The 22,870-nt window shown below is 45.7% G+C and overlaps 1 protein-coding gene across 5 annotated transcripts; it reads right to left on the bottom strand.

Moving 5' to 3' along the window:
- Positions 1–157: 157 nt before the first annotated feature.
- Serpinb8 (serpin family B member 8) lies at positions 158–21,199 on the bottom strand. 5 transcript variants are annotated; one of them, XM_045135217.1, is made up of 8 exons: positions 21,087–21,199; positions 14,939–15,036; positions 14,611–14,787; positions 12,867–13,004; positions 10,320–10,437; positions 7,920–8,062; positions 6,679–6,834; positions 158–3,971 (listed from the first exon to the last, which is right to left on the bottom strand). In XM_045135217.1, exons 3-8 carry the CDS (start codon positions 14,776–14,778, stop codon positions 3,567–3,569), a joined length of 1,128 nt encoding a protein of 375 aa, XP_044991152.1. In that variant the 5' UTR covers positions 14,779–14,787; positions 14,939–15,036; positions 21,087–21,199; the 3' UTR covers positions 158–3,566. The 5 variants fall into 5 exon arrangements, with proteins under 5 accessions (XP_044991152.1, XP_044991151.1, XP_004654862.1 ...); XM_045135216.1 differs by lacking the exon at positions 21,087–21,199 and adding an exon at positions 20,876–21,032; XM_004654805.2 differs by lacking the exon at positions 21,087–21,199 and adding an exon at positions 20,876–21,032 and having other exon boundaries at positions 6,679–6,831.
- Between the last annotated feature and the right edge of the window lie 1,671 nt (positions 21,200–22,870).

Genomic DNA, 22,870 nt, shown 5'->3' with positions numbered 1-22,870 from the left:
TCACACTGTGAGCAGAAAGTTACCCCAAAACTAAAACCAGTCCAAATGTAACACATGGGCGGGGGGAGGAAACAGCAACCAATGTCGCATATGAATCAAATGAAAAATCCTTAAAGTAGTTGAAAATTAAATCCAACAACATAAAATGCTAGATACATAATAATCAAGTTGGGTTTATTAATGTAAAGTCATGCAACATATTTTAGTAATATAAACTTTAACACTCAAAAACTGACCACAGAAACAAAACCTTTGAGTAAACTAGAAATTGGAGATGTCTTCAACCTTATAAAGGACTTGTTTGGAAAACATACATGTATTATCACACTTAATGTTGAAAAACGTCATGTTTCTCCCTAAAATCAAAAACAAAACAAAGATTTGTGTTTCACTGCTTCTAATCAACCAACAATCAATCCAGCAAGGTAAGAAAAATAAAGTAAAAGTAGAGTTTTCTTTATTAACAGATAACACATTTACAAAAAATGGTCCTTATGGCTTCAGTGTAAAATGTTCCCATAGTCTCATGTGTTCAAATGCTCTATTCCCAGCATTTTCTCACAAGGTAATATTTCCCAAACAACAATTACAAAACTAAAAGTTGTAAAATATGTGTTAGAAATTTAAAAAGATTTTTTGAACCGAAGTGCACATATGAATAACAACTGATCACACAAAAAGACCAAAGATAATTATTCATTAAGAAAACATATATTAAACCCAAAATAATGTGCTCTTGCTTACTTAAATAGCATCATTAATTGTAGCAGGTTTTGATGAGGATATAAAACAACTGTGAAATGACACAGCTCGCAGAAGCAATTTGTCAGTTGCTTAGAAAGTTAGACCCATACCTCCCAAACAACCCAGACACCGCACTCCTACGCAGCTTCCCAACAGAACGGAAGGTATAATTCCACTGAAAGATGTGAACATGATTGCCCGGAACAACTTCATCTCCAACAGCCAAAACCTTTATGTTGTTCTAAATGTCCATCAGACCATGAATAGATAAACAAATTATGGTATATCTGTGCAATAACATGTAACTTAGCAACAACAGAAGCTAATGATTGACAAACTGATACAATGGGAGTGAATCTAAAAGTCGTTACCCTGAATGTTGGGAACAATAAGCCAAAGGACTAGATGATACAGGATTGCAGGTAAATGAGATCCTAGAAAATGCAAACTAATCTATGACCTGGAGAACAGATCAGTAGCTATCTAAGTAGCAGATGTAAGACGTGGGGGGACGGGGCATGGAGGGGAAGGAGAGGGAGCAAGACTGGGGTGTGAGGGGGGGCGCTCTACAGCTCGAGAGCTCGGACAGTCTCACGAGTGCATGCACACGTGTCGGGACTTCTCAGAATGTACCCGTGAGAATGTGTACGCTTTATTTCATGCCTTTTATACCTCGTGGAAGGTAGATTTTAGAAATAGAGGTAGAAGTGTGTCTAAAATTCATGGGTGCACATTTTCTATTCTGGTAGATTGGGTTATGGCTAAACTTATCTTGGAAAGTATAGTCCCTGGATAGTAGATGGCCCCAAAACCATATTCTCTTTTGGTAAAAATTAAGAAAACAATGATATTGTGAAAAGTGTGTGCAACTTTGAGCAGTAAAATCAAAAACAGAGTCAGGAGTCTCCACTGTTCAGTTCAACGCATTGAAAATAGACCATAAAGCCAGTGAGCTACTGGAGCTGTAAGTGGAAACATAAATGAGTGTGTAAATTAGTTTCAGAGACCAATTTGGAAGTCTCATAATGCACCCACATTTTACACTGACGGTATAATTTTAATAATATTTGTTCAAAAATTAAGGATATGAACAAATACTGAGGCCCTATTATAATATATATGAAATACATATAATCTTAATTGCCACAGTGGTCTAAGTGGGTTCAGTTAATAGAAACGCAACCGCACTCTAGAACACTATGTGCAGCAATGGGTAACATAGCAAGAGAAGAAGAAAGGCTGGTGTGTTAGTCAGGGTTCTCGAAAGGAGCAGAATCCACAGACTGAATGTATATCATAACGGGATGTACTAGATTAGCTCACAGGACACGGAGGCTGGGCAGTCCAGTAGTAGCTGTCTTCAGGCTGGAGGGAGAGAGAACCTGGTAACTGCTCACCCCACAAGGATGCCTCGGAAGTCCCCACGTGGCCCTGAGGGCCTGGAGGGTTGTTGGAGGGCTGCTGAGCTTCAGTCCGTATTGGAAGGCTGATAAAGCTGGTTCCAATGTCTGCCAAGGACAGCAGCAACAGAATAGGTGTGCGTACAAGTAGGTAACAAGGACAACGCTCAGGATGCACTGTGTTCTCCTGGGGTTTCTCTATGCACAGTCCACCAACAGAAGGGCAGTCCGCCCTGGGGGGGGGGGGGGGATCTTCCTCCCTCCATCAGTACTTCTCGGAAACACCCACAGAGACCTGCCCGAGAGGCATGTCTCTTACTTGTTTTCTGATCTAATCTGGCTAATAGAATTTAACTGGCACAGGGGAAATAAGCTAAACAAGTTGCAATTAACTTGTGCTAAAAACACTTACTAACTTCCACTGACATTCATAGACTGTAGAATAATGTATGTGAACTATGGAATATTGGCTCACATGAACTATGATTTTCAGGTAGTACAATTTATGATGATTTCAATTTTCTTTATATACCTTTTCTATAATTTCTAAATTGCTGCTATGGTACAAATTATTTGAGTCAGAAAAATACAATGTAGAGTGATCCCTTCTTAAGCCAAAAGCAATTTTAATCCATGTCAGAGCGAGTGATTAATTAGAGGGATGGTTATAAGAATTGTTTAGTGAGAAATGCCCTTTGGGGCTTTGTATAGTTCAGAAAGAAGGGGACGGAACACGATGACATGGCATACGTTGGACCTCTGTCTCCCAGCTCCATCCTGAGCTCACTGTCAAGCCCCAGAATTTATCTCTGATGCTCAAGGAACTATCAGAACCAAGGGAGATGCGGAGAGACTGTGTGATGCCAAGGGAGGGAAACGTACTATCTCGACTACCTGTGAGACACGGGGAGCCTATATTGCTTTATGCCACAGCATTCAGCCCCGGCTTCACGTACACAGGGACTTGCACGGGCACTGCCTGGTGAGCCTGACAATGGCAGGAGATGCAGCTTAGAGAGCAGGACAGGATAACAGACCACTCACGAGCTGGGTCAAGAATTAGAGTGGAAAGAAGGGAGTGCCGGTGCACGCCTTTAATCCCAGCACTGAGGAGGCAGAGGTAGGAGGATCGCCATGAGTCTGAAGCCACCCTGAGACTACATAGTGAATTCCAGATCAGCCTGAGCTAGTGAGACCCTACCTCAAAAAAAAAAAATAATAATAATAAGAGTGGAGACAAGGAGAGGAACCCAACCACTAAACCAAGGGTAGCCTCCTTCATCAGCAAAGACATCTACAAATCACCCAAGAGCACGCCCTTGATTCTGGCATGGAAGCCATCTTGCCTACTTGGCCGCGTGGAAGTTTAACTAGGCAAGGTAGCTGCGTGGGAAAGGATGGTGTGGGGAACAACCACACCCTCTATGGAGAGGAGAACCGGCCACAGAACAAGATGCTGCTGGTTTTATGGTGCCAGATAAAGAAAAGGAAAGGGTGGTCGGCACAAAACCTTGGTTCTACTCTACAGCACCGAGCGTTCCTGACCACTGCGGTGGCTGCTGCTGCTTCCGTGCCCTCCTCATTCACCTCCACAAAGCACTTGTGGGCCACCTTGGACACAGGCACATGCTTCATAGTTGACATTCCTGAGAAGTTGGCCTTGCTTTCCTCAAACGCATCTGTCATTCCTAAACGTTGAAGGAAAGGCTCCAGGTCATAACTCTCCTCCAGCTTCAGTCTGGGGAGGAAAACTTGAACCTTGCTTTCCGTCATAGTATCTGGGTCCGTCCAGGCTCTGAACTTCTCATATGTAAGTGCTTTTTCCACCTAGAGTGACAAATGGTCAACCTTAAAATCTGGAAGACAGTAGGATGGTATCCCTACCCACTTATTAATCCTTTCTTTATCACGTGTCATGGAACTCGATGGTGAGTTCTCACCCAAGACAATTCACAGATATATTTCTTGTTATAAACATGCCAATAGGGAGCTTGAGAGATTGCTCAGTGGTTAAGGTGCTTGCCTGCAAAGCCTAAGGACCAAAGTTTAATTCCCCAGTACCCACATAGAGCCAGATGCATAAGGTGGAACATACACTGGCAGTCATTTGCAGTAGCTAGAGGCCCTGGTGCTCCCATTCTTTCTCTCTATCTGTCTGTCTGTCTGTCTGTCTCTTCCTCTCTCTTTCTCTCTCTCTCTCTCTCTCTCTCTCTCTCTCTCTCTCTCTCTCTCTCACACACACACACACACACACACACACACACAAAAATAAATAGTTTAATGAATAGTATTAAAACATAAAGTAGGGCTGGAGAGATGGCTTAGCGGTTAAGCACTTGCCTGTGAAGCCTAAGGACCTCTCTGTTCAAGGCTTGATTCCCCAGGACCCACATTAGCCAGATGCACAAGGGGACACACACGTCTGGAGTTCGTTTGCAGTGGCTAGAAGCCATGGCGCGCCCACTCTCCTCTTACTCTCTCTATCCTCTTTCTCTCTCTATCTGTCACTCTCAAATAAATAAATAAATAAACATAAAGTAGGGCTGGAGAGATGGCTCAGGGGTTAAGCTCTTGCCTGTGAAGCCTAAGGACCCCGGTTCGAAGCTTGATTCCCCAGGACCCACATTAGCCAGATGCACAAGGGGGCACACACATCTGGAGTTTGTTTGCAGTGGCTGGAGGCCCTGGCGCACCCATTCTCTCTCTCTCTCTCTCTCTCTCTCTCTCTCTCTCTCTCTCTCTCTCTCCTCTCTCTCCCTTTTTCTCTGTCACTCTCAAATAAATAAATAAAGATTTAAAAATATTTTTAAAAAACATAAAATAAAAACATGCCATGATTCTCCCCAAATTCTCATCTGATCTGTATTTTATGGAAAGAGCTAGGAAAACTGGGAAGCATGCAAAAAGTTTAAATAAAAAGTAACCAAACTCATGCCACATATTAAAAAATGGTTTGGTAGTTCAGAGAAACACAACGGGTTGATGATCCTCACGCAACACACCTCCTCTGAGGGGCTGCAGCTGCCGCCTGGCCGATGGAAGGCGCAACGGGCAGGGCTGAGCACCTCAGAGCCACTCAGGAGTGAGTCAAGGGTAACTCGGCTGAAAGAGGGAAATCCCACTTGTTGGTACATGAAGGGACAGCTGTTTTGACTTGGGCTCTATTCCTAGACTTTTTAATTTAATTTTATTTATTTTTAAGATGTTTTAAATACTCTTTTCTAGCTGGGTGTGGTGGCACACGCCTTTAATCCCAGCACTCAGGAGACAGAGTTAGGAGGATCTCCATGAGTTCGAGGCCACCTGGAGACTCCATAGTGAATTCCAGGTCAGGGCTAGAATGGAGACCCTACCTCAAAAAAACAAAAAGGAAAACAAATCTTTTTTAGGTGGCCATGACACAGCTCATTCTTGACTTTTCCAATAGTTTTTTTTTTTTTTTTTTTTTGGTTTTTCAAGGTAGAGTCTCACTCTGGCTCAGGCTGACCTGGAATGCACTATGTAGTCTCAGGGTGGCCTCGAACTCACGGTGATCCTCCTACCTCTGCCTCCTGAGTGCTGGGATTAAAGGCGTGCGCCACCACGCCTGGCTCCAATAGTTTCTTGATTCCATCGAAAAAGCAAAGAAATGCAGCGCCCTCGCCAGTAGGGCCCTGTGCACGGGTGGGCTGCAACCCGTCAACTGTGACGTCACTGACAGCCTGAACTCAGCCACGGAGGGAGGGAGTACTGGTTCCATCACACTCCACAAGCTTTAAACGAGGACCTCCTCCACTCTCTAACGGCCAATTGATGGGTACACTTTGGGTCCTGCACCTTCCAACTCATATAAAGCTCCTTTCCAAAACTTGGTTCCTTTTTTGTCATGAGGAGACTTTTCTCTCCTGGAAAAGGTGAATCCCCCACCTGTGCTTTAGACCCTTCCTTCTATTCAAAGTGTGGTCCATGGTTTTTTTTGTTATGGGATATATATATATATTTGTAAGAAAGAGAGAGAGAAAGAGGGACAGAGAGAGAATGGGTATGCCAGGACCGTTAGCCGCTGTGAACGAACTCCAGGCACGTGCACCGCCCCTTGGGGCACATGTGTGACATTGTGAGCTTGTGTCACTGTGCTTCTGGCTTATGTGGGACCTGGAGATTCGAACATGAGTTCTTAGGTTTCGCAGGCAAGCGCCTTCACTGCTAAGCCATCTCTCCAGTCCCACATTAGTATTTTAGAGGCAGCCCCTGCCCTACCTCAAACACTTAGGTCCAGGATTATTTAGGCCATCAAGTAGCTCTACTTGGCTGAATTTTAAAAAAAATGGCATGATACTTTTGAAAGTCTCTGTTTTTAGCATCATTAAAAACTTGTCCCCTCCTAGAGAGACACTTAAGATCAGCACATACACATGAGCTTACATTATTTTATCCAGCATTATTTGAAATTACCCCTAGCTGGAAAATCTGCAAATGCTATCAGGTGGATGGACGGAGAGAAATGAGCAGGGTTGACCCCCAAAGACACTCAGATGCACGGCCCAGGACTCACGTCAGAGAGATCAGTGTGTTCATCGGGAAGCAGAATGACCATGCTCAACTCTTTCTCTGCATAGGGTAACTCCAAGACCTGCATGGGCACCTCGTCTATGTGCCCCATCTTAAATTTAGCGTGCTTAAACATCATCTGCACTGTTTTATTCTCCTGCTAAAAATGAAATTAAAATTAGATTCCTAAAAAGTAATGCAATTTACTAAAAAATCTATACATACACACTATATATATATTTACATATATATGTATATATATATATATGTATATATATATGCTCATACACACACATATAGCAGAACTCTGAGACAAGCATGAGATGAATTAGTCTGTACATTTATTCTGTTAGATGTAAATTCTTTGTTAGGATATTGTAATATTGAGTTCAATATGTATTGTTCTTCAAATGAGGTGTTGCTCTTTAAGAAAGACTAGTGTGTTCCCGGCAGAACATAAAGCTTGACATTATTGTTGAGGAGGCCATGTTTACTCTCGAGAAGGATTCCTAGAGAATCTTTACCAAGGACCTCCTATTTAAAATTTATTTCTCCGAGTTAACAGGAACATCAGCTTTTCATCTCTGGGTCTGAAAAGAGATTTATGCTTTTACTCTGAAAAACCTTGTTTAGTTGCGTGATTGGTATTATGGCTTTGATTTTCAGGGGGAGGGGGCAATGAGAAGATGTACAAGGTCAGCCAGTATTCAAGTTGTGTCAGATATAGTTTAACTTTCCTATCTTTATATAACGTGCTATTTTCAGACTGATGAAAGTCAAATGCCAAACTCACAACTATTGACCCCAGCCATTATCATATTTAAAGGGGGAATGCAGAAAATGGTTTTTAAAGTTAGCATTAACATCTGCTAGCACTTTTGTTCAGTACTGAAGAGCCTTGAATTCCAAGGCAACAAATAGCTTTACATGCCACGGCCATTGCAGAAACCTAGCTAAGCGAACACAGGGGCAGCCTAACACCAACGTGACTCCACCACTTAGGAGGAGCTTTCCTACAGTCCAAGCACCGATCACATGAACAAGATAGGTTTGACCAAGAATGGGACAAAGGAACTGTCGACGCAGAGATTCCTCTAGTTTCTCTCCTCCTGCCTCTAGTTAAATATATAGAAAAGGATTTCAAGATAGACAAAACATTAGTCGCATGGAATAGATTTTTCATGTTATACTCATCAACTTTTCTACCTTTAAGAAAGCAATGGCATATCAGGAGAAAATGCCTACCTGGTTCGTTCTAAAGGTCATGCCCCTTGTGTATTTTCGGTCAAACTGCTCATTCCACTTCCCTTTGAAATACATGGCGTTCACAAGGACTAGTTTAGTCAATGGATGGACTGTCCCAGGACCCAATAACTCCGAAATCTTACCTGTATGGAATAGGAGAGACACCTATAGCAATTCGGGGAGCACTGACATTTTTACTGTCCCCTTGACAGATAAAGCACAGACTTGACTGAGAGCCAGGCTGCAGCCCTGTTTCCACCCAAGGTACAATCATTTGTTCTTTTTTTTAAATTTTTTATTTATTTATTATTTATTTGAGAGCGTCAGACACAGAGAGAAAGACAAATAGAGGGAGAGAGAGAGAATGGACGTGCCAGGGCTTCCAGCCTCTGCAAACGAACTCCAGACACGTGCGCCCCCTTGTGCATCTGGCTAACGTGGGACCTGGGGAACAGAGCCTCGAACCGGGGTCCTTAGGCTTCACAGGCAAGCGCTTAACCGCTAAGCCATCTCTCCAGCCCAGCATCATTTGTGCTTAAACAGCCATCGCTTTGTTTCTTTTTGAGACAAGTTTCCATTAAGTAGCTCAGGCCCTCCCCAGAATTGCTATGTAGCCATGCTGCTGGAGAGCTCACCTCCCTCCTGCCTTAGGCCCTCAGAGCACTTGTATTAAAGGCAGCTGTCGCCACGTCCGGTTTCTGAACCGCTCTTGAAGTAGAGTGAGCGTCTGTGGCTTATCCCTAGATTTGTATGTAGAGATTCAGGATCAAAGCCTTCACCTCTGTTGTGCTGTTGGTTTTATCAAGTTCACATAGGTAGAAATTGGCTGGACTGAGAAAATAACCCAGTAGTCTTGATTCTGACTATGGGTTCTTGGCCCTGGCCCTAAAATGTCTCAACTGCAATACTACGGACATTTTAGTGTGGAGTAACTCTTTGTTGGGGAGCCTCTTCTGTGAAATATAGCATGCTTATACAATTATGAAGCCAAAAACAGCCTCAGCCATTGTCAAATGTCACCTGGAAGGAAAACCACTCCTGGCTGAGAACAACTGTTCTGTGTCAATCTTCAAATCTCATTCATATATGGAGAAGCTGACAAAGGGTCAGGAATATAGACCAGGAGTGAGAGGATGGAGGAGAGAGGGAAGAAGGGAGGGAGGGAGGGAGGGAGGGAGGGAGGGAGGGAGGGAAGGAAGGAAGGAAGGAAGGAAGGAAGGAAGGAAGGAAGGAAGGAAGGAAGGAAGGAAAGAAGGAAGGAGGGAGGGAGGTAAGGAATGAAGAAGGAAGGAAAGAAGGGAAGGAGGGAGGGTGGAGAGAGGAAGAGGAGGAAGGAAGGAAGGAAGGAAGGAAGGAAGGAAGGAAGGAAGGAAGGAAGGAAGGAAGGGAGGAAGGAAGGGAGGAAGGGACGGGACAAAGGAGTGAACTGGAGGAGGAATAATTAGCGGGTGGATAGAGGGAGCCAAGTTGAGTTGCCCAGTGGGACAGAGCTAGGAGATCTCGCTCTAATGTCGGGGAAGGATGTGTGAGGACTGTCGACAGGGAGGGAGCGGGTGGCCGACACAGACGTGGCGGCGCATGGACGCAGGCATGGAGAGAGCCGGGGGCTCAGGACGGCTGCATCAGTTGGAGGCACAAAAACACGCAAGGCCCTTCCCTGCCCATATACTAGTATTTGTGACCTTCAGCTTAATCGCGGGCACTGCTGCTGTGGAGAGCGCAGTGGGTGTGCTATAGAAATTGAATGGATGCAATGTTGAGTGCCTGGTTGTCCCCTGAAGAAGTAAGTGACTTAATTCCCCAACATATAAAAGCAACTAAATTTTTGTTAGATATTTAGGGTGATTGAAACTGTACCCTTTTTCTCTATCACAAGTCAAAAATGGGCCGAAGTATTTCTAGGGTGAGGGATGGTATATGATCTGGCATGTCTCCACATGAGTGACACGTGCAGATAGTGGGGCGGAGTTGGACAAGCTCATGCTCTGAACACAAGTAAGCCACAGTCAAGCTAGGGGGGGGGTCGGGGGGCTACAAGACAAACTGGTGAGCTGCTCAGCTTTCAACAAAGAGGGAGAGGGCCAGCGGGACTGAAATCCTGTCTAAACTACAGCCTGCGTGAGGCTCGTCCTGCATCTCGGAGCATGAGGAGTCTCTCAGACAGAAGACGGGCAGAGCCCCAAGAGAACACATTTTCCAGAAAGAAAGGTCTGATATCTAATCAATTCTTTCAGATCTGATATTCTCAAGAATTGCATTGCTGTTCTGAAAGCTCAGAAAACAAACCAGATCTCCTAGAAAGTGTGTCACAGGGGCAACACCATGGGGGGCCCCGGCCAGGCCCTCCTCAGTCTCCCCAACCATCCTCCCTCCCAGTCCACCTAGACGAATTCTTCCTACCTTCAGTCTTTTCCATCACCCAGTCGTTGATGTGTCTCCTGCTGCCCTCCGTGTCTCTGGCAAAGGACAGCTCCTCCAGCCCTGCCTGGTAGAACTTCCGGCAGGATTCCTTGAAGCTCTACAAACCAACACAAAGGCTGAGGTCGGCCTTTTCCAGCTAAGCTTCCCGCCATAATGAAAATATGCATTCACTTTTCCTCTGAACACGTTTCCATCATAAGGCTTTGCTGAGACCCTGTTTCACTGTAGGGCATCCTCATGCAGTTACGTACGTGAGGGCCACCTACTCTGGGCCCAGCACCATGCAAACAGCTGGCATCAGATGAAAACGTGACATGTGACAAGGTGGCCCCACAGTCTGGTGACATAGACAGCCTATACACACAGACAATTACAAGACATTATGGCACAAAACATCCCAGGAGTAACCTTGTGAAGCACTCAGAAATTAACTGGTTTTGATTTTGTATTTCTCCCACTAAACTAGGTGGTTTAACTCTCTTTTACTCATTTTTTAAATTTTTTTCCTTATTTTAAGTTTTATTATTTATTTATTTATATGACAGAGAGGGAGAGAGGGAGGGAGAGAATGGGCAGGGCCTCTAAGCCACTGCAAATGAACTCCAGATGCATGTGCCACCTTGTGCATCTGGCTTATGAGGGTCCTGGGGAATCAAACCTGGGTTCTTAGGTTCTTAGGCTTCTCAGACAAGATCCTTAATTACTAACCCAGCCTTCTTTTTTTTTTTTTTTTTTTTTTTTTTTTTACCAGCACAAACTGCCACGTCTAGAACACACTTGTTGAATAGTTGAGAATCTCCCTAGGAGAACAGATTGTCAGAAACTCGGACCTACAAGTGGACAAATACGGAAGCAGCATTGGCATTTTAGGTTTGGAACCAATGGTTGGGAGGATACAGCACAAGAAACATCCTCTGATGTAGAGTGATACAGGTCTGGACCAAAGCACAAATGAGCCTGTGCATGTGGGTGTGTGTGTGTGTGTGTGTACGCGCGCACGCACACGCAAAGGTATCTGCGTATCAAACCTCTGCCTAGTTTCTATTTGCAAATATTGCAGAGGACATGCATATGAGAAATGTAGAGGGTTATTCATTGCTTTGACAATATTCAAAGATCAGACCAAGGTTACAAAGTGAAAATAGAGGTGGTCAGGGTGGGAGGGGGGTGGCATGTGAATTGTTTACCGTGCAAACATGAGAACTTTAGCTTAGGTTCCTCAGAACCCATATTGGCAGATGCCCGGTGTGATGGCAGCATGTCTAACCCCTGCACTGGAGAGGTGAATTCTTAGAGCTCACTGGCTAATTGGTCTGGCCAAATTGGTTAGCTCAATGAGAAGACTTACTTTAAATTAAAAAATAATGGAAGGCAACTAGGGAAGAGAGCCAATGTTTCCCTCTGGCCTCCACATGTGCCACATGCACATGTGTGCACACACATATGTACACATTTGCACATATATGTACACACAACACACACATAAAAATTTGACATGGGGGCTGGAGAGATGGCTTAGTGGTTAAGCGCTTGCCTGTGAAGCCTAAGGACCCTGGTTCGAGGCTCGATTCCCCAGGACCTACATTAGCCAGATGCACAAGGGGGTGCACGCATCTGGAGTTCGTTTGCAGTGGCTGGAGGTCCTGGCGTACCCATTCTCTCTCTCTCTCTATCTGCCTCTTTTTCTCTCTGTCTGTCACTCTCAAATAAATAAATAATTTTTTTTAAAAAAAATTTGACATGGTTCACCAGAAGATTCCTGGGACCCACATTCATCTCCAGTGATAGATAAACCCAAAGACTTCAGGGGTACAGCACTCAACAGCATGGATCTGGGCCTACATCAGAACTCTGAGCCAGTGCAAAGGCAACCTCGCTTCAGCTGTTCTGCTAATGGCATGAGGAATGGAATGAGATTATATTGTTACAACAGCGCCCTACACATTGCCTTGCATAATTGCTGGACCTCCCTCGCTGCGTCAGGAAAGCATGCTTTGAGGGGAGTAGGTCATTTGGGGATGATGTGCTCAGGCATGAGTGCACTTTCATCTTAGAAAGACTACTGGGTCAGTGGTGTGCATTTGTGAGACAAATGAGGCACCCATCAAGACCCGTGGAAAAGTCCATTAGGAGCAATTCAAAATATTATGAAGGCACAGCTCATCTGAACCCAACCCATGGCACTGGTGATGCCGCAGGAAAGGGAGAAAATTTAAGAGACCCAGAGACCTTGTCACAGCAACAGTCGTCTCTCAAAAGGCAGAGGTGGCCCTGGGGAGGACTTATGAATACTTTGAATGATATGATCCTCCGGGGACAGAAAATCAAGGGAGAAGACATCATCTCGGTGCAGGAGGATGACCATGTTGACGCTGACCAGGGAGGTATGTAGCAAGCGCAGCTCTTTAAAGGAATTGACTCAGGGCCAACCACTAAGCTCAAAACTACAATCATAGGAGTAACTCTAAGCATGTTTCCACAGTGGAAACGCTCAGCTTTATTCTGTTGCTGGTGGATGGGACTTACGGAAAGGAAATCACACGTCTCTTCTCCAAAGAGTCTGCATGCGTTTCTAAGCAAGTACTGAGTGCCAGCTTTATTGACTTCGGTGAGAAGTGTCTGGAAGCCTTGGTGGACATCCCCGTCTCTGTTCAAACAAAGTACCTGACGACAGAATATCAAATGCCTGTTTTAATAGGACGGTTATGCCCTTCCATTGCCCCCTCCTGCCACCCTAGGAAAGTAGCCATTTCCAACAGCCCTCTGGGCTGAAAACTTGTAAATATTTTTTCCTTAAACCAGATTGCTTTGCCTTGCGCAGGGGTTTCCAACCTTGGCACAATTGCTATTTGGAGCCAGTCAGCTGTTTTTGGCAGGCAGACCTTGTATAAGATGCTTTGCACTTCCGGCCTCTGTCCACTAGAGGTCCTTAGCACTTTTCTGCTATGAGAACTGGAAGTTTCCAGACCTTTGCCAACTGTCCATAGGGAGGCAAAATGTCCTCTTGAGTGAGGACCACTGAGCTAACAGATTTATAACTCAGGAGAGATGCACAACAAAACAATGCGATAACTGGAATATGTGTGTGTGTGTGTGTATCTATCTATCTATCTATCTATCTATCTATCTATCTATATATATATATATATATTATATAATATATATATAAATACACACACACATACATATACATATGAGATTAGGGGATACAACCAAAAGAAACTCCCAAATATAAATTTCAAAGTTTCACCTGCAATTTAATAGTTCTTCAGACCAGATGATTTACATAGCAAATCAAAGTGGGAGTTAAGGTATTTCCTGTGGATCTCAATCACCCCCCGTCCCCCATCTAAAGCAGCCTTCCTCCAGTGAGTTCAGAGCTGAAACAACCCAAGGCAGCTCTCTACTCTCTACTCTGGCCATAGCAGACAAAAAAATGATGCCCACATGGCAATTTCCACCCATAGTTGAAGAAATGTCCCTGAAGTGTTTATCTGCCAGATCACTAGTAGATAAAGCTAATAGTAAGCATTTAAGATCAGATTATACATTCCCTCTAAATAACTCCAGAGGCTCAAAGCCCATAGCATGCTGCATTTTATTCTACTTATGCATAATCATACCATAAAAATAACCCATTTAACAAATGCATTTACAGTGGCTGGAGGGATGGCTTAGTGGTTAAGGCACTTGCCTGCAAAGCCAAAGGACCCACGATTCCTGTAGGACCCACATAAGCCAGTTGCACAGGTAGCACATGCATCTGGAGTTTATTTGCAGTGGTGTGTTCATTCTCTCCCTCCCTCTCTCTCTCTCTCTCTCTCTCTCTCTCTCTCTCTCTCTCTCTCTCTCTCTGTGTGTGTGTGTGTGTGTGTGTGTGTGTGTGTGTGTCTGTATCTCTCTCTCATAAATAAATGTTTAAAAGAGTATTTTAATTTTTTTAAAAAGTTCATTTACACAGCTGCACTTCTATTTTAAACGCAATGCTAGCAAAAGTTGAAAATACAGCAAGGTTCCATTTTACTATTTGCCTCTGTGGGAGAATGACAAGTTACCTTCTTTATCAAATACGAAAGTTCACCTGAATGTTTGATTTTTTAAATCTAGACACACTCACATAAGCACTCAGTGCTCCCCTTCCACATTACAGGGAATGACTCCCCCTGAATAGTTCATCTTCCTCCTCACATCTGCCCTTGTCAGCACCTCCTCACACCCACGGCCACGCTGACCGATCACAGGACTGACCGCACAGGGCCAGCAGGCGTACCTGGGACATCTGGGCGGCTGTGTTTCCTTTCGCTCCCAGGAAGACCATGGCCAGGGCAGAGGAGATGCTCAGAGGACAGAAACACAGGTTGCGAGATGCGTCTCCTTCACCTACTAGTTTTAGTAAGCTGATGGCGAAAGCGCCGTTGGCCTCAGAGAGATCGTCCATATGAAAGATCTGGACGGACAGAACAGGACAGAGACACATCAATGAAACCTTCCTTTACCCACCTAACTGTCAGCGTCCCCATCAGCAGACACCAGATGTGCAGATGCCAATGATTGTCCCACCAAAGACACCCATTCCCACCCCATGCATTTTATCTTACCTAGCACAGAGAAGTTACAAATGTGATTGAATTAAGGATTTTCGGATGGGAACAGCAATCTGGTGTATTCAGGTCAGTGTAATGGACACACGGGATTCCTACAAGAGGAGGAAGAAAGGGAAAGTGATGTCTGGCAAGTGGCCAAGGAATGTGGCCTCCTCTAGAAGCTAGAAGCGTGATTTAACCACCACCCCTCCCTCCCCATCCCAGAGCTTTGGCAGGAGTGGGAGGAAATGGAACCCCACCATAACACTGTGAGTCTTTTCCTGCAAGATAGTAAGACAATCAATACAGCCGCTCAATGTGGGGGGATGAGCACAGCACGCACAGGGGGCCAAAACACTACCCCCAACCGCACACCCCCAAAGTCACCAAATGCTATCCCATGACTGCCAGACTTCTGTGAAACGGGAGCTCCACCCCCGTCTACAACACCCTTCTCTGAGCAAGGGCACCGGCCCCTTGCGGATGTCTCAGGAGGCTCCCCACTAGAACTCCCACTTTGCTTCCACAGCCCCAATTCATTATTCCTAAACCACTGCCCCAAAATCCCCACTTTTGCTCTTTCCTCATCATTTGATGTCTCTCTTAAAGAGGGCTCTAAGAATAATAATTTACTGTAACCACAAATTGCATTTCTGTCATGTCACATGGAAACGGGCAGATACATGATACCAAATTTGGAGGATGTGTTTCCATAGTCTGACCTAGAATGTGGACCCAGAAACGGAAGAACCTTACTTTGCATCAGATTGACTACAAAAAAAAAAAAAAAAGAATGTGATATTTCCCATGAGTTGCTGAAACTAGATAAAGGGAACTAAGAAGAAACCCCATGTAAATATACATTAGCTCCTTTCCTCTCCCTTCCTCTCCCTTCTTCTCTCTCTCTCTCTCTATCTCTCTCTCTCTCTCTCTCTCTCTCTCTCTCTCTATCTCTATCTCTATCTCTATCTGTGTGTGTGTGTGTGTGTGTGTGTGTGTGTGTATTTCCTGTAAAACACAAATCTCAAACCATCAAGCCAGACAATACAGGCTCTCCCATTTGGAATCTCACTTGGTCAGGATGACCTTAACAGTCTCTCAACTTCACTAAAGAGTAATCAAACCTAAAATTGACTAAACAAAGGGAATGGATATCTCACAGCCTAAGGCTTTTTGGGTTTTCTGTTGTTGTTGTTTGTATTTTTGTTTGTTTGTTTGTTGGTTTTAAAGCTGCCACATTTAGAAATTTTTCATTGTTAGTCCTGCTTCTTTACCCCCTTGAGATGTAAATCTTGTTAAGAACCCTCTTGCCGCATTTACATCTCCAAGAGCCCGTGGAGGCGAGCCTTTGAAATGTAGCCATCCTAGGAGAGCCTCATTAACCTACTTGTGAGAAAGGCAGAGGGGAATTTAGACCAGGCCTCCAGGCAGAGGTCAGTAATTCCAGCTACTCAGGAGATTGAGGCAGAAAAAATCACAAATTCTAGGCCATTCGAGACTAGCCTGGGCAATTTAGTGAGACGAGACCCTGTCTGAAAATAAGGAGTCCGAAGAGGGCTTGGCTCTTGCGACGGCACACTATTCCTTCCCATCAAGAGAGAGAGAAAGAGAAGACAGAGGAGGAGAAGATGAAAGAGAAGGAAGAGGGGGAAGAAGGCAAGGAGGGAAAATTTAGACAGGAAAAATGTTCTAAGTGATGAGAAGTTATTGCAGGCTATTATTAGCTGTTTTAATTTTAGCAAGTTTTTACTTTCCAGTAATTACCTATTTCTATTAAATTTTGTAGAAACCACAGGTGCTTAATATGTTAAAATATCTCCTTATTGTCCCTAGGCCTCTTTATTCTTACAATGAAGGACATTCTGGAAAATAAAAGGACAAATTGTTACCTACGATCCTATGACCCCACAAGCTACTAGTTTTAGTATGTTATCCTTTACACATATGTATGTGTGTGTGTGTGTGTATAAATACACAAAGATACATATATATATATGTGTGTGTGTGTGTGTGTGTGTGTGTGTGTATCTTTGTGTATTTTTAACTAAAAGCGTTATGTCCAAGAAGAAAATTAAAATGTACCAATTTGGAAAATAACAAATAAGTGAAACAAAAGTACAAGAACATCTTCCTGGAGCTGAGGATCATCGTGTCCTTGCGCATTTCTCTTTTTTTTAATTAATTAATTAATTAATTTATTTATTTATTTATTTGAGAGCGACACACATAGAGAGAAAGACAGATAGAGGGAGAGAGAGAGAATGGGCGCACCAGGGCTTCCAGCCTCTGCAAACGAACTCCAGATGCGTGCGCCCCCTTGTGCATCTGGCTAACATGGGACCTGGGGAACCGAGCCTGGAACCGGGGTCCTTAGGCTTCACAGGCAAGCGCTTAACCGCTAAGCCATCTCTCCAGCCCTCCTTGTGCATTTCTAAGCACAGACAGGTTGCCATGGGATGCTGTCTCCTCTTCCATTTCCCTCATGGACTACAAAGTCCCTCACATTTCAGTTTGGAAATCCTGTACTATCAGGAGAGTTACCAGGGGGTCTTCTAGGTCCCTTAGAGGCACCAGAGAAGAGGGGAGCTGAATGGGTGGGCCTGGGGGTTGGGGGGGCTGCGAGGAGTAAAGCAGCTTAGCTATTTAAGGGTTGAAGGTTTGGTTTAAGCTGCCTCCAAAGAAAATTGTAAGAGGGAACATCTCTTATTTTCACACTTGATCTTAACCACCAGGCCGAGAAGCGATGCCTCTTATTTTTAAGCGCGGTTATAGTTTATACACTGGAAAGGAAACACTCTGCTTATAAAACAACAGCGGAAACTGGAGCACACTGTTGAAAAGTTGACATGGATGTGCTAACGTGTCAACTAAGGAAACAAATGAGCAGCAGTACCCCACAGCTAATAGATGTCTTCTTATAGAACAAAATGTAGCTTTTCCCTATCCCCCCCCCTCCAGAACTTGAATTCCGGGTGTTGAAAGGTCACGTTTGGTGCTATGGGTTCATCCTCCCTCCAGGTCACCTCTGGCCCTACATAGCCTCATCTTGAAGACATCTTAGAAAATAACAGTCAGTATGCAAAAATAAGCCTCATCAACTCCACACTTCATAAAACTGAATCCTCAAGAAGGTGACACCAAAGAAAGCCAAAGAAGGAGAACATCGAGGAGAGAATAGCAGAAGCCCAGCTAAATTTGGATGAGCTCCTACCTGAGGATAAGCACTTTGATCTCAGGGTGAGGCAGGCAGGCACTGGGGCTGGTGTGTGTGTGAGTGTGTCCTCGTCCTGTCTGAACAGGCCTGGGGAGTGAACTCATCAATCTCACCTTTACATGTTAATTGCTCTTAATTGCAAACTCCTGTTTATGTTTTCTTTCATGCTTCTATTTCCTCCATCGCCCTTCCTCATAGCCAATCTTTTCGAACACCCTGGCGGAGGTCAGTCGCTCAGTGTGTGCTCTGCATATCATGAGCGCACCAGGGTACTCTGCGGCTCCTGGTGCCGGTGAGGGAGAGGCAGAGCTCAGGCGACCAAAGGACTCCTTCCTCTTTTCCCTGGTATTCCAGTCCCATTTGTACATTAAAGGTTTTGAGAAAAAAAAATAAATAATTTTAGGTGCCTTTTCACAATCACACTGTCAACACACACACACACACACACACAATCCCAAAACATTTCCAGGCAATAAGCTGAATTAGCATTCTCAGTTTCCTATTACAAGAAATAAGTAAGAAGCAAATTAAACACTGTATATCCAATTCACAGAAAAACTAACCATCTTTCAGAAGCATGCCTTTCACGTCTGAGTTTGTGACATCATTTTCCTGCTAGGAACCTCCAATACCTATGACCTGGATACTTCAATTCCCCTCCCCTTACACGCATCCAAGAGTACATGTAATCAAAGAGCATTGTGTCACATTTTCTTCTCATACTTGGGGAGGGGGGGACATAAAAGACAAATGGCATAATTCCTAACCAAGAGCTTATATCCTAGTAGAAATACATACATGGCTTTAAGCCACTCAGGTGCTTTGTAACGGATAATGTCAAAGTACCAAGGAACCCCACCAAAACATGGGAACATGTTTCCTATAGAATCCCAGAAAGCTTTTTACAAAGAAGCAATCTCTGAACATTTGGGCAAGAATTCTGAAGGTGCTTCAAAAAGGGGACTTCAGGCTGAAGGGTGGGCAGGTGTGGAACACGCGGCATGAAGAGCAGGTTTGTGAGGGGCGAGGGGCCTTGACTGGCCTGCTCCACACCTGGCTGAGACAAGATGGGCCTCTTGTTCCTGGTTTAGACGTCTCAACATGAGAGAGGGGCTAGAAATCCTTACATAGTTAATAAACAAAGGTGTTACGTAAGGATTTCAGGTCTTGGAAAAATGGCATGACTCCCTATTAGGTGTGAAAGGGATGAGGATGCTGTTGATTGTGAACCCCTTGCACTGGAGAGAAGGAGGTGGAATCTCCAAGCAGGATGGCCAGCACAAAAGGAGGAAGGAGCTGGAGACAAGGGCCAATCCCAGGTTCCAGCTAAACCCATACTCATGAACCACTGGAAGCTTCTATGAGGAGCCAATTAGGAATGAGGAAGGCAGTGCCTTCTACTTGGGATGTGTGGAGCATACCAGGCCAACTGAGCCTCTGTGAAGGCAGTTTGGAAATATAGGCAGGGCCAAAGATGAGCAGACATGAGCAAGAGGTGAGGTGTCCTTAGCATCTGGATTCCAGGACAGTCCACGCGATTGTATGAAATTGAGCAGGTTACTCACATAGTGGAGGCAGGTCGGGGGTGGGGGGGGGGCGGGGACACAACTAATTCTAGAGAATTGTCCAAATGGAAGATAGCAAGAGGAAAGGAATAGGCAGCCTTGACCATCAGAGACCTGCTAGGCGTCCTGGGAGGGCGTGTCTGCTGGGTCCAAGAAAGGGAGCATCCGGGCCCACCGGCTAGAGCGCAGCAGAGCGGCTCTGCACAGCCAGGAAGCCCTGCTGGGGGGGGGGGGGGGGCGGACCGAGGAGCCCTGAGTTGGACCAGCGCTGGAGGGCTGGAGGCCAGCTGAGAAGGCAAGCACCGACGTACCCACAGAACCAAGTGGGAGGTGGGGAAGGAGCTTTCCTTTCAAGTCGAATGGGATCCCTCAGAGATAAAGAAGGAAGGAAGGGGGCCCGAGGGAGAGAGGGAAGAGAGGAGATGGAAGGGAGAGGAAGGAGGGAGGAAGAGAGGGGGAGGGAAAGAGGGGGAGGGAAAAGGGGGAGGGAGGGAGGAAGAAGGGAAAGGGAAGGGAGGAGAGGGAAGGAAAAGACGGGATGGAGGAAGAGAAAGATGAAGGGAGGGAGGGAAGGAAAGAAGGGAGGGAGGGAAGAAAGAAGGAAGGGAGGGAGGAAGGAAAGGAAGGAAGGAAGGAAGGAAGGAAGGAGGGAAGGAAGGAGGAGGGGAGAGAGGGAGGGAGGGAGGAGGAGAGGGAAGGACGGAAGGAGAGAGAGAAGCAAGCGCGCAAAAAACTGTACAGCCAGGGCTGCAGGTTTTTTCCACCGTGAGCAGCTGGGGCCCGGCAGGACGCTGCCACTGGCCCCGGCGCCCTTAGCCACCCTTGGCTGCGCTCGCCCCACGTCGCGCCCTGCCCCTGCCCCCACGGCCTCGGCCACCCGCACCCCGAAGCCCCTCCCGAGCCCCGCGGCCCCGGGCGGGCGTCAGCGCGGAAGGAGGAGACTCGAACCTCCCACCGCGGAAGCTCCGGGCCCGGGCGGGGGCTCGGGAGGGGAAGTTGCCGGGATGGCCCTGGGTCCCCTCGCGCCTCCCTCCGGTCCCTCAGCCCCTTTCCTCCATAGGGGCCCCGCCCTGGGCCTTCCCCCGGATCCTAGCCCCTTCCAAAACAACAGCACCTGTCCCGGCCACCGGAGGGTCGGGAGACCCCCCCCCCATCCCGCACCCAGCCCCGAACCTGGAAGATGTCCCCCAGCGGGTGCTCTTCCAGCTTTGTGGACGCGGCGAGTCCGCGAGGCTTCCCGCAGGTGACTCAGTGCCAGGGGCGCGACTCTGGGAGGAGCCCCAGCCTTGGCCAGCAGCCTCCTCCTGCCCGGGCCCGGGGCCTGAACATCTCACTGCTCTGGAGCAAGGGTTTAAGGGCTTTGCCCAATAGAGACAGGACTCACCTCTCCCCCCACGCCCGCCTCGGTGTGTGCAGCACTTGTATTTGGTGTGTGTGTGTGTGTGTGTGTGTGTGTGTGCAAGAAAAGTTTCAGAGTTAGAACGCGACTTTGAAAATGAAAGCAAAACCGGACGCGTTGAAGTTGCAAGTCAGAGGACTGCAGACTGTCTGTTTCACTGGTCAACACAGAGGTGGACGTGCTTCTTCAACGGTTGTTCCTGGACTGTGAGAATGTGCCAGACATTTATCCACTACGGATATTTAAAAACAGGTGAACTTTAAAGAATGAGATATAGTAGATTTTTTTAAAAATTAGAAGTAGACATGGTTGTGCCACAAAGATTTTTAAAAAATCACTTAAAAGTTTTAAGCACAGAAAAGTGGTTAAATATGTGTGGCTGTTATCTTACTTTGACCCTGTAAGGTAGAATGGAGTTCTGCTTTGAAATTTTGTTTATTTGTTAATTAGGATTGAAGGCCACCTCCAGAAAGTCTTCACCTGAAATGTGTTGATTAAAATGCAATCAAATCAACATTGGTTTTCCTTACTTAATCTTTGGCAATTGATTTTCTTATTTTTAATGTTTTTAATTTTTATTTATTTATTTGAGACAGAGAGAAAAGGAGAGAGAGAGAATGGGTGCACCGGAGCCTCTAGCCACTGCAAACAAACAAGACACATGTGCCATCATGTGCATGCAGCTTTATGTGGGAACTGGAGAATAGAACTCCAGTCCTTAGGCTTTGCAGGCAAGCACCTTAACCACTGAGCGATCTCTCCACCCCTCGGTGACATTCTCAAGTGAGGGTATTCATTCTGAAACGTGATACCCATATTCAGCTCCTATGCAATGTAGGGCACACTCGAGTCCTTGCCCTTTGCATTATTGAATGGCATGCTTCTTCCTTCCTCTTGCCCAAAGTGTGAGAGATGCATAAACGATCTTGTGATCACGAGGAGAGTTATATGCTAATGATGACAAAGGAGAAATCAAAAGTGCTGATTCCCTGACAGTTTCACCACATCCCTTACTTGCTGAGGCCCTCTGCCCAGTCCTGACTTCCTGTCAGGGGAGATAAACCTCAAGCGTTCGTCTCTGGTGCAGGCTTTCTGGGACTTGCAGCTGTATGAAACCCTTAGCAGATTTTCCAAAGACCTTTCAAGGGAGGGAATAGTTTGCCAGGAGAAAAAGGGAACTGTGCGTTTCAGTATCAAGCTACAAAGAAAACAGATTCCTTAACACGCTGAAGGTTCCAGATTCGAGTTGGCCTGGAAAATTTAACAGTCGGTGACCACAAAGAAACATCAGCTGGAGAGATGGCTCAGCGGTTAAGACGCTTGCCTGGAAAGCCTGACAACCGGGATTCAGTTCTCCAGTATCCAGGGAAAGCCAGATACGCCAAGTAGCGCATGCATCTGCAGTTTGTTTACATCAGCTGGGAGGCCCTGAGGTGCCTGTTCCCCACCCCCCCCTCCTCTCTCTCTCTCTCTCTCTGCTTGCAAATCAATCAATAAACTCAATCTATTATGTCTACTTTTGTTTAAAAGTGTCCACAGTTATTCAGAAATGAACATATAATTCAGATCCTGGAAAAGGCCGATCTTCTGCAAGTAATGGTTGTGGTAATTTGAATGTGAATATATGTCCTGCATAGACTCCAGTGTTTTATTAAAGCTTATAACGTGGGTCCCTGGCCACTTGACCAGAGGACATGTCTTGGGTAGAGGAGAGGAAGCATCCTGAGATCCAGCCCAAAGGTGTGTTTTGGAGGGTGTGTGTGTGGGGG

Source organism: Jaculus jaculus, chromosome 15 (genome assembly GCF_020740685.1).
Source record: "Jaculus jaculus isolate mJacJac1 chromosome 15, mJacJac1.mat.Y.cur, whole genome shotgun sequence".
Taxonomy (NCBI): domain Eukaryota; kingdom Metazoa; phylum Chordata; class Mammalia; order Rodentia; family Dipodidae; genus Jaculus; species Jaculus jaculus.
This window is presented reverse-complemented; position numbering and strand designations above follow the sequence as displayed.

Bases quoted from the DNA above. Each gene is read 5' to 3' on its own strand.
- Serpinb8 (XM_045135217.1), bottom strand. From the start codon at position 14,778: ATGGACGATCTCTCTGAGGCCAACGGCGCTTTCGCCATCAGCTTACTA. The intron at 13,005-14,610 runs GTACGCCTGCTG...TTCTGTCGTCAG, and splicing joins CAGCCGCCCAGATGTCCCAG to GTACTTTGTTTGAACAGAGA. The intron at 8,063-10,319 runs GTAGGAAGAATT...TATTCCATACAG, and splicing joins GGTGATGGAAAAGACTGAAG to GTAAGATTTCGGAGTTATTG.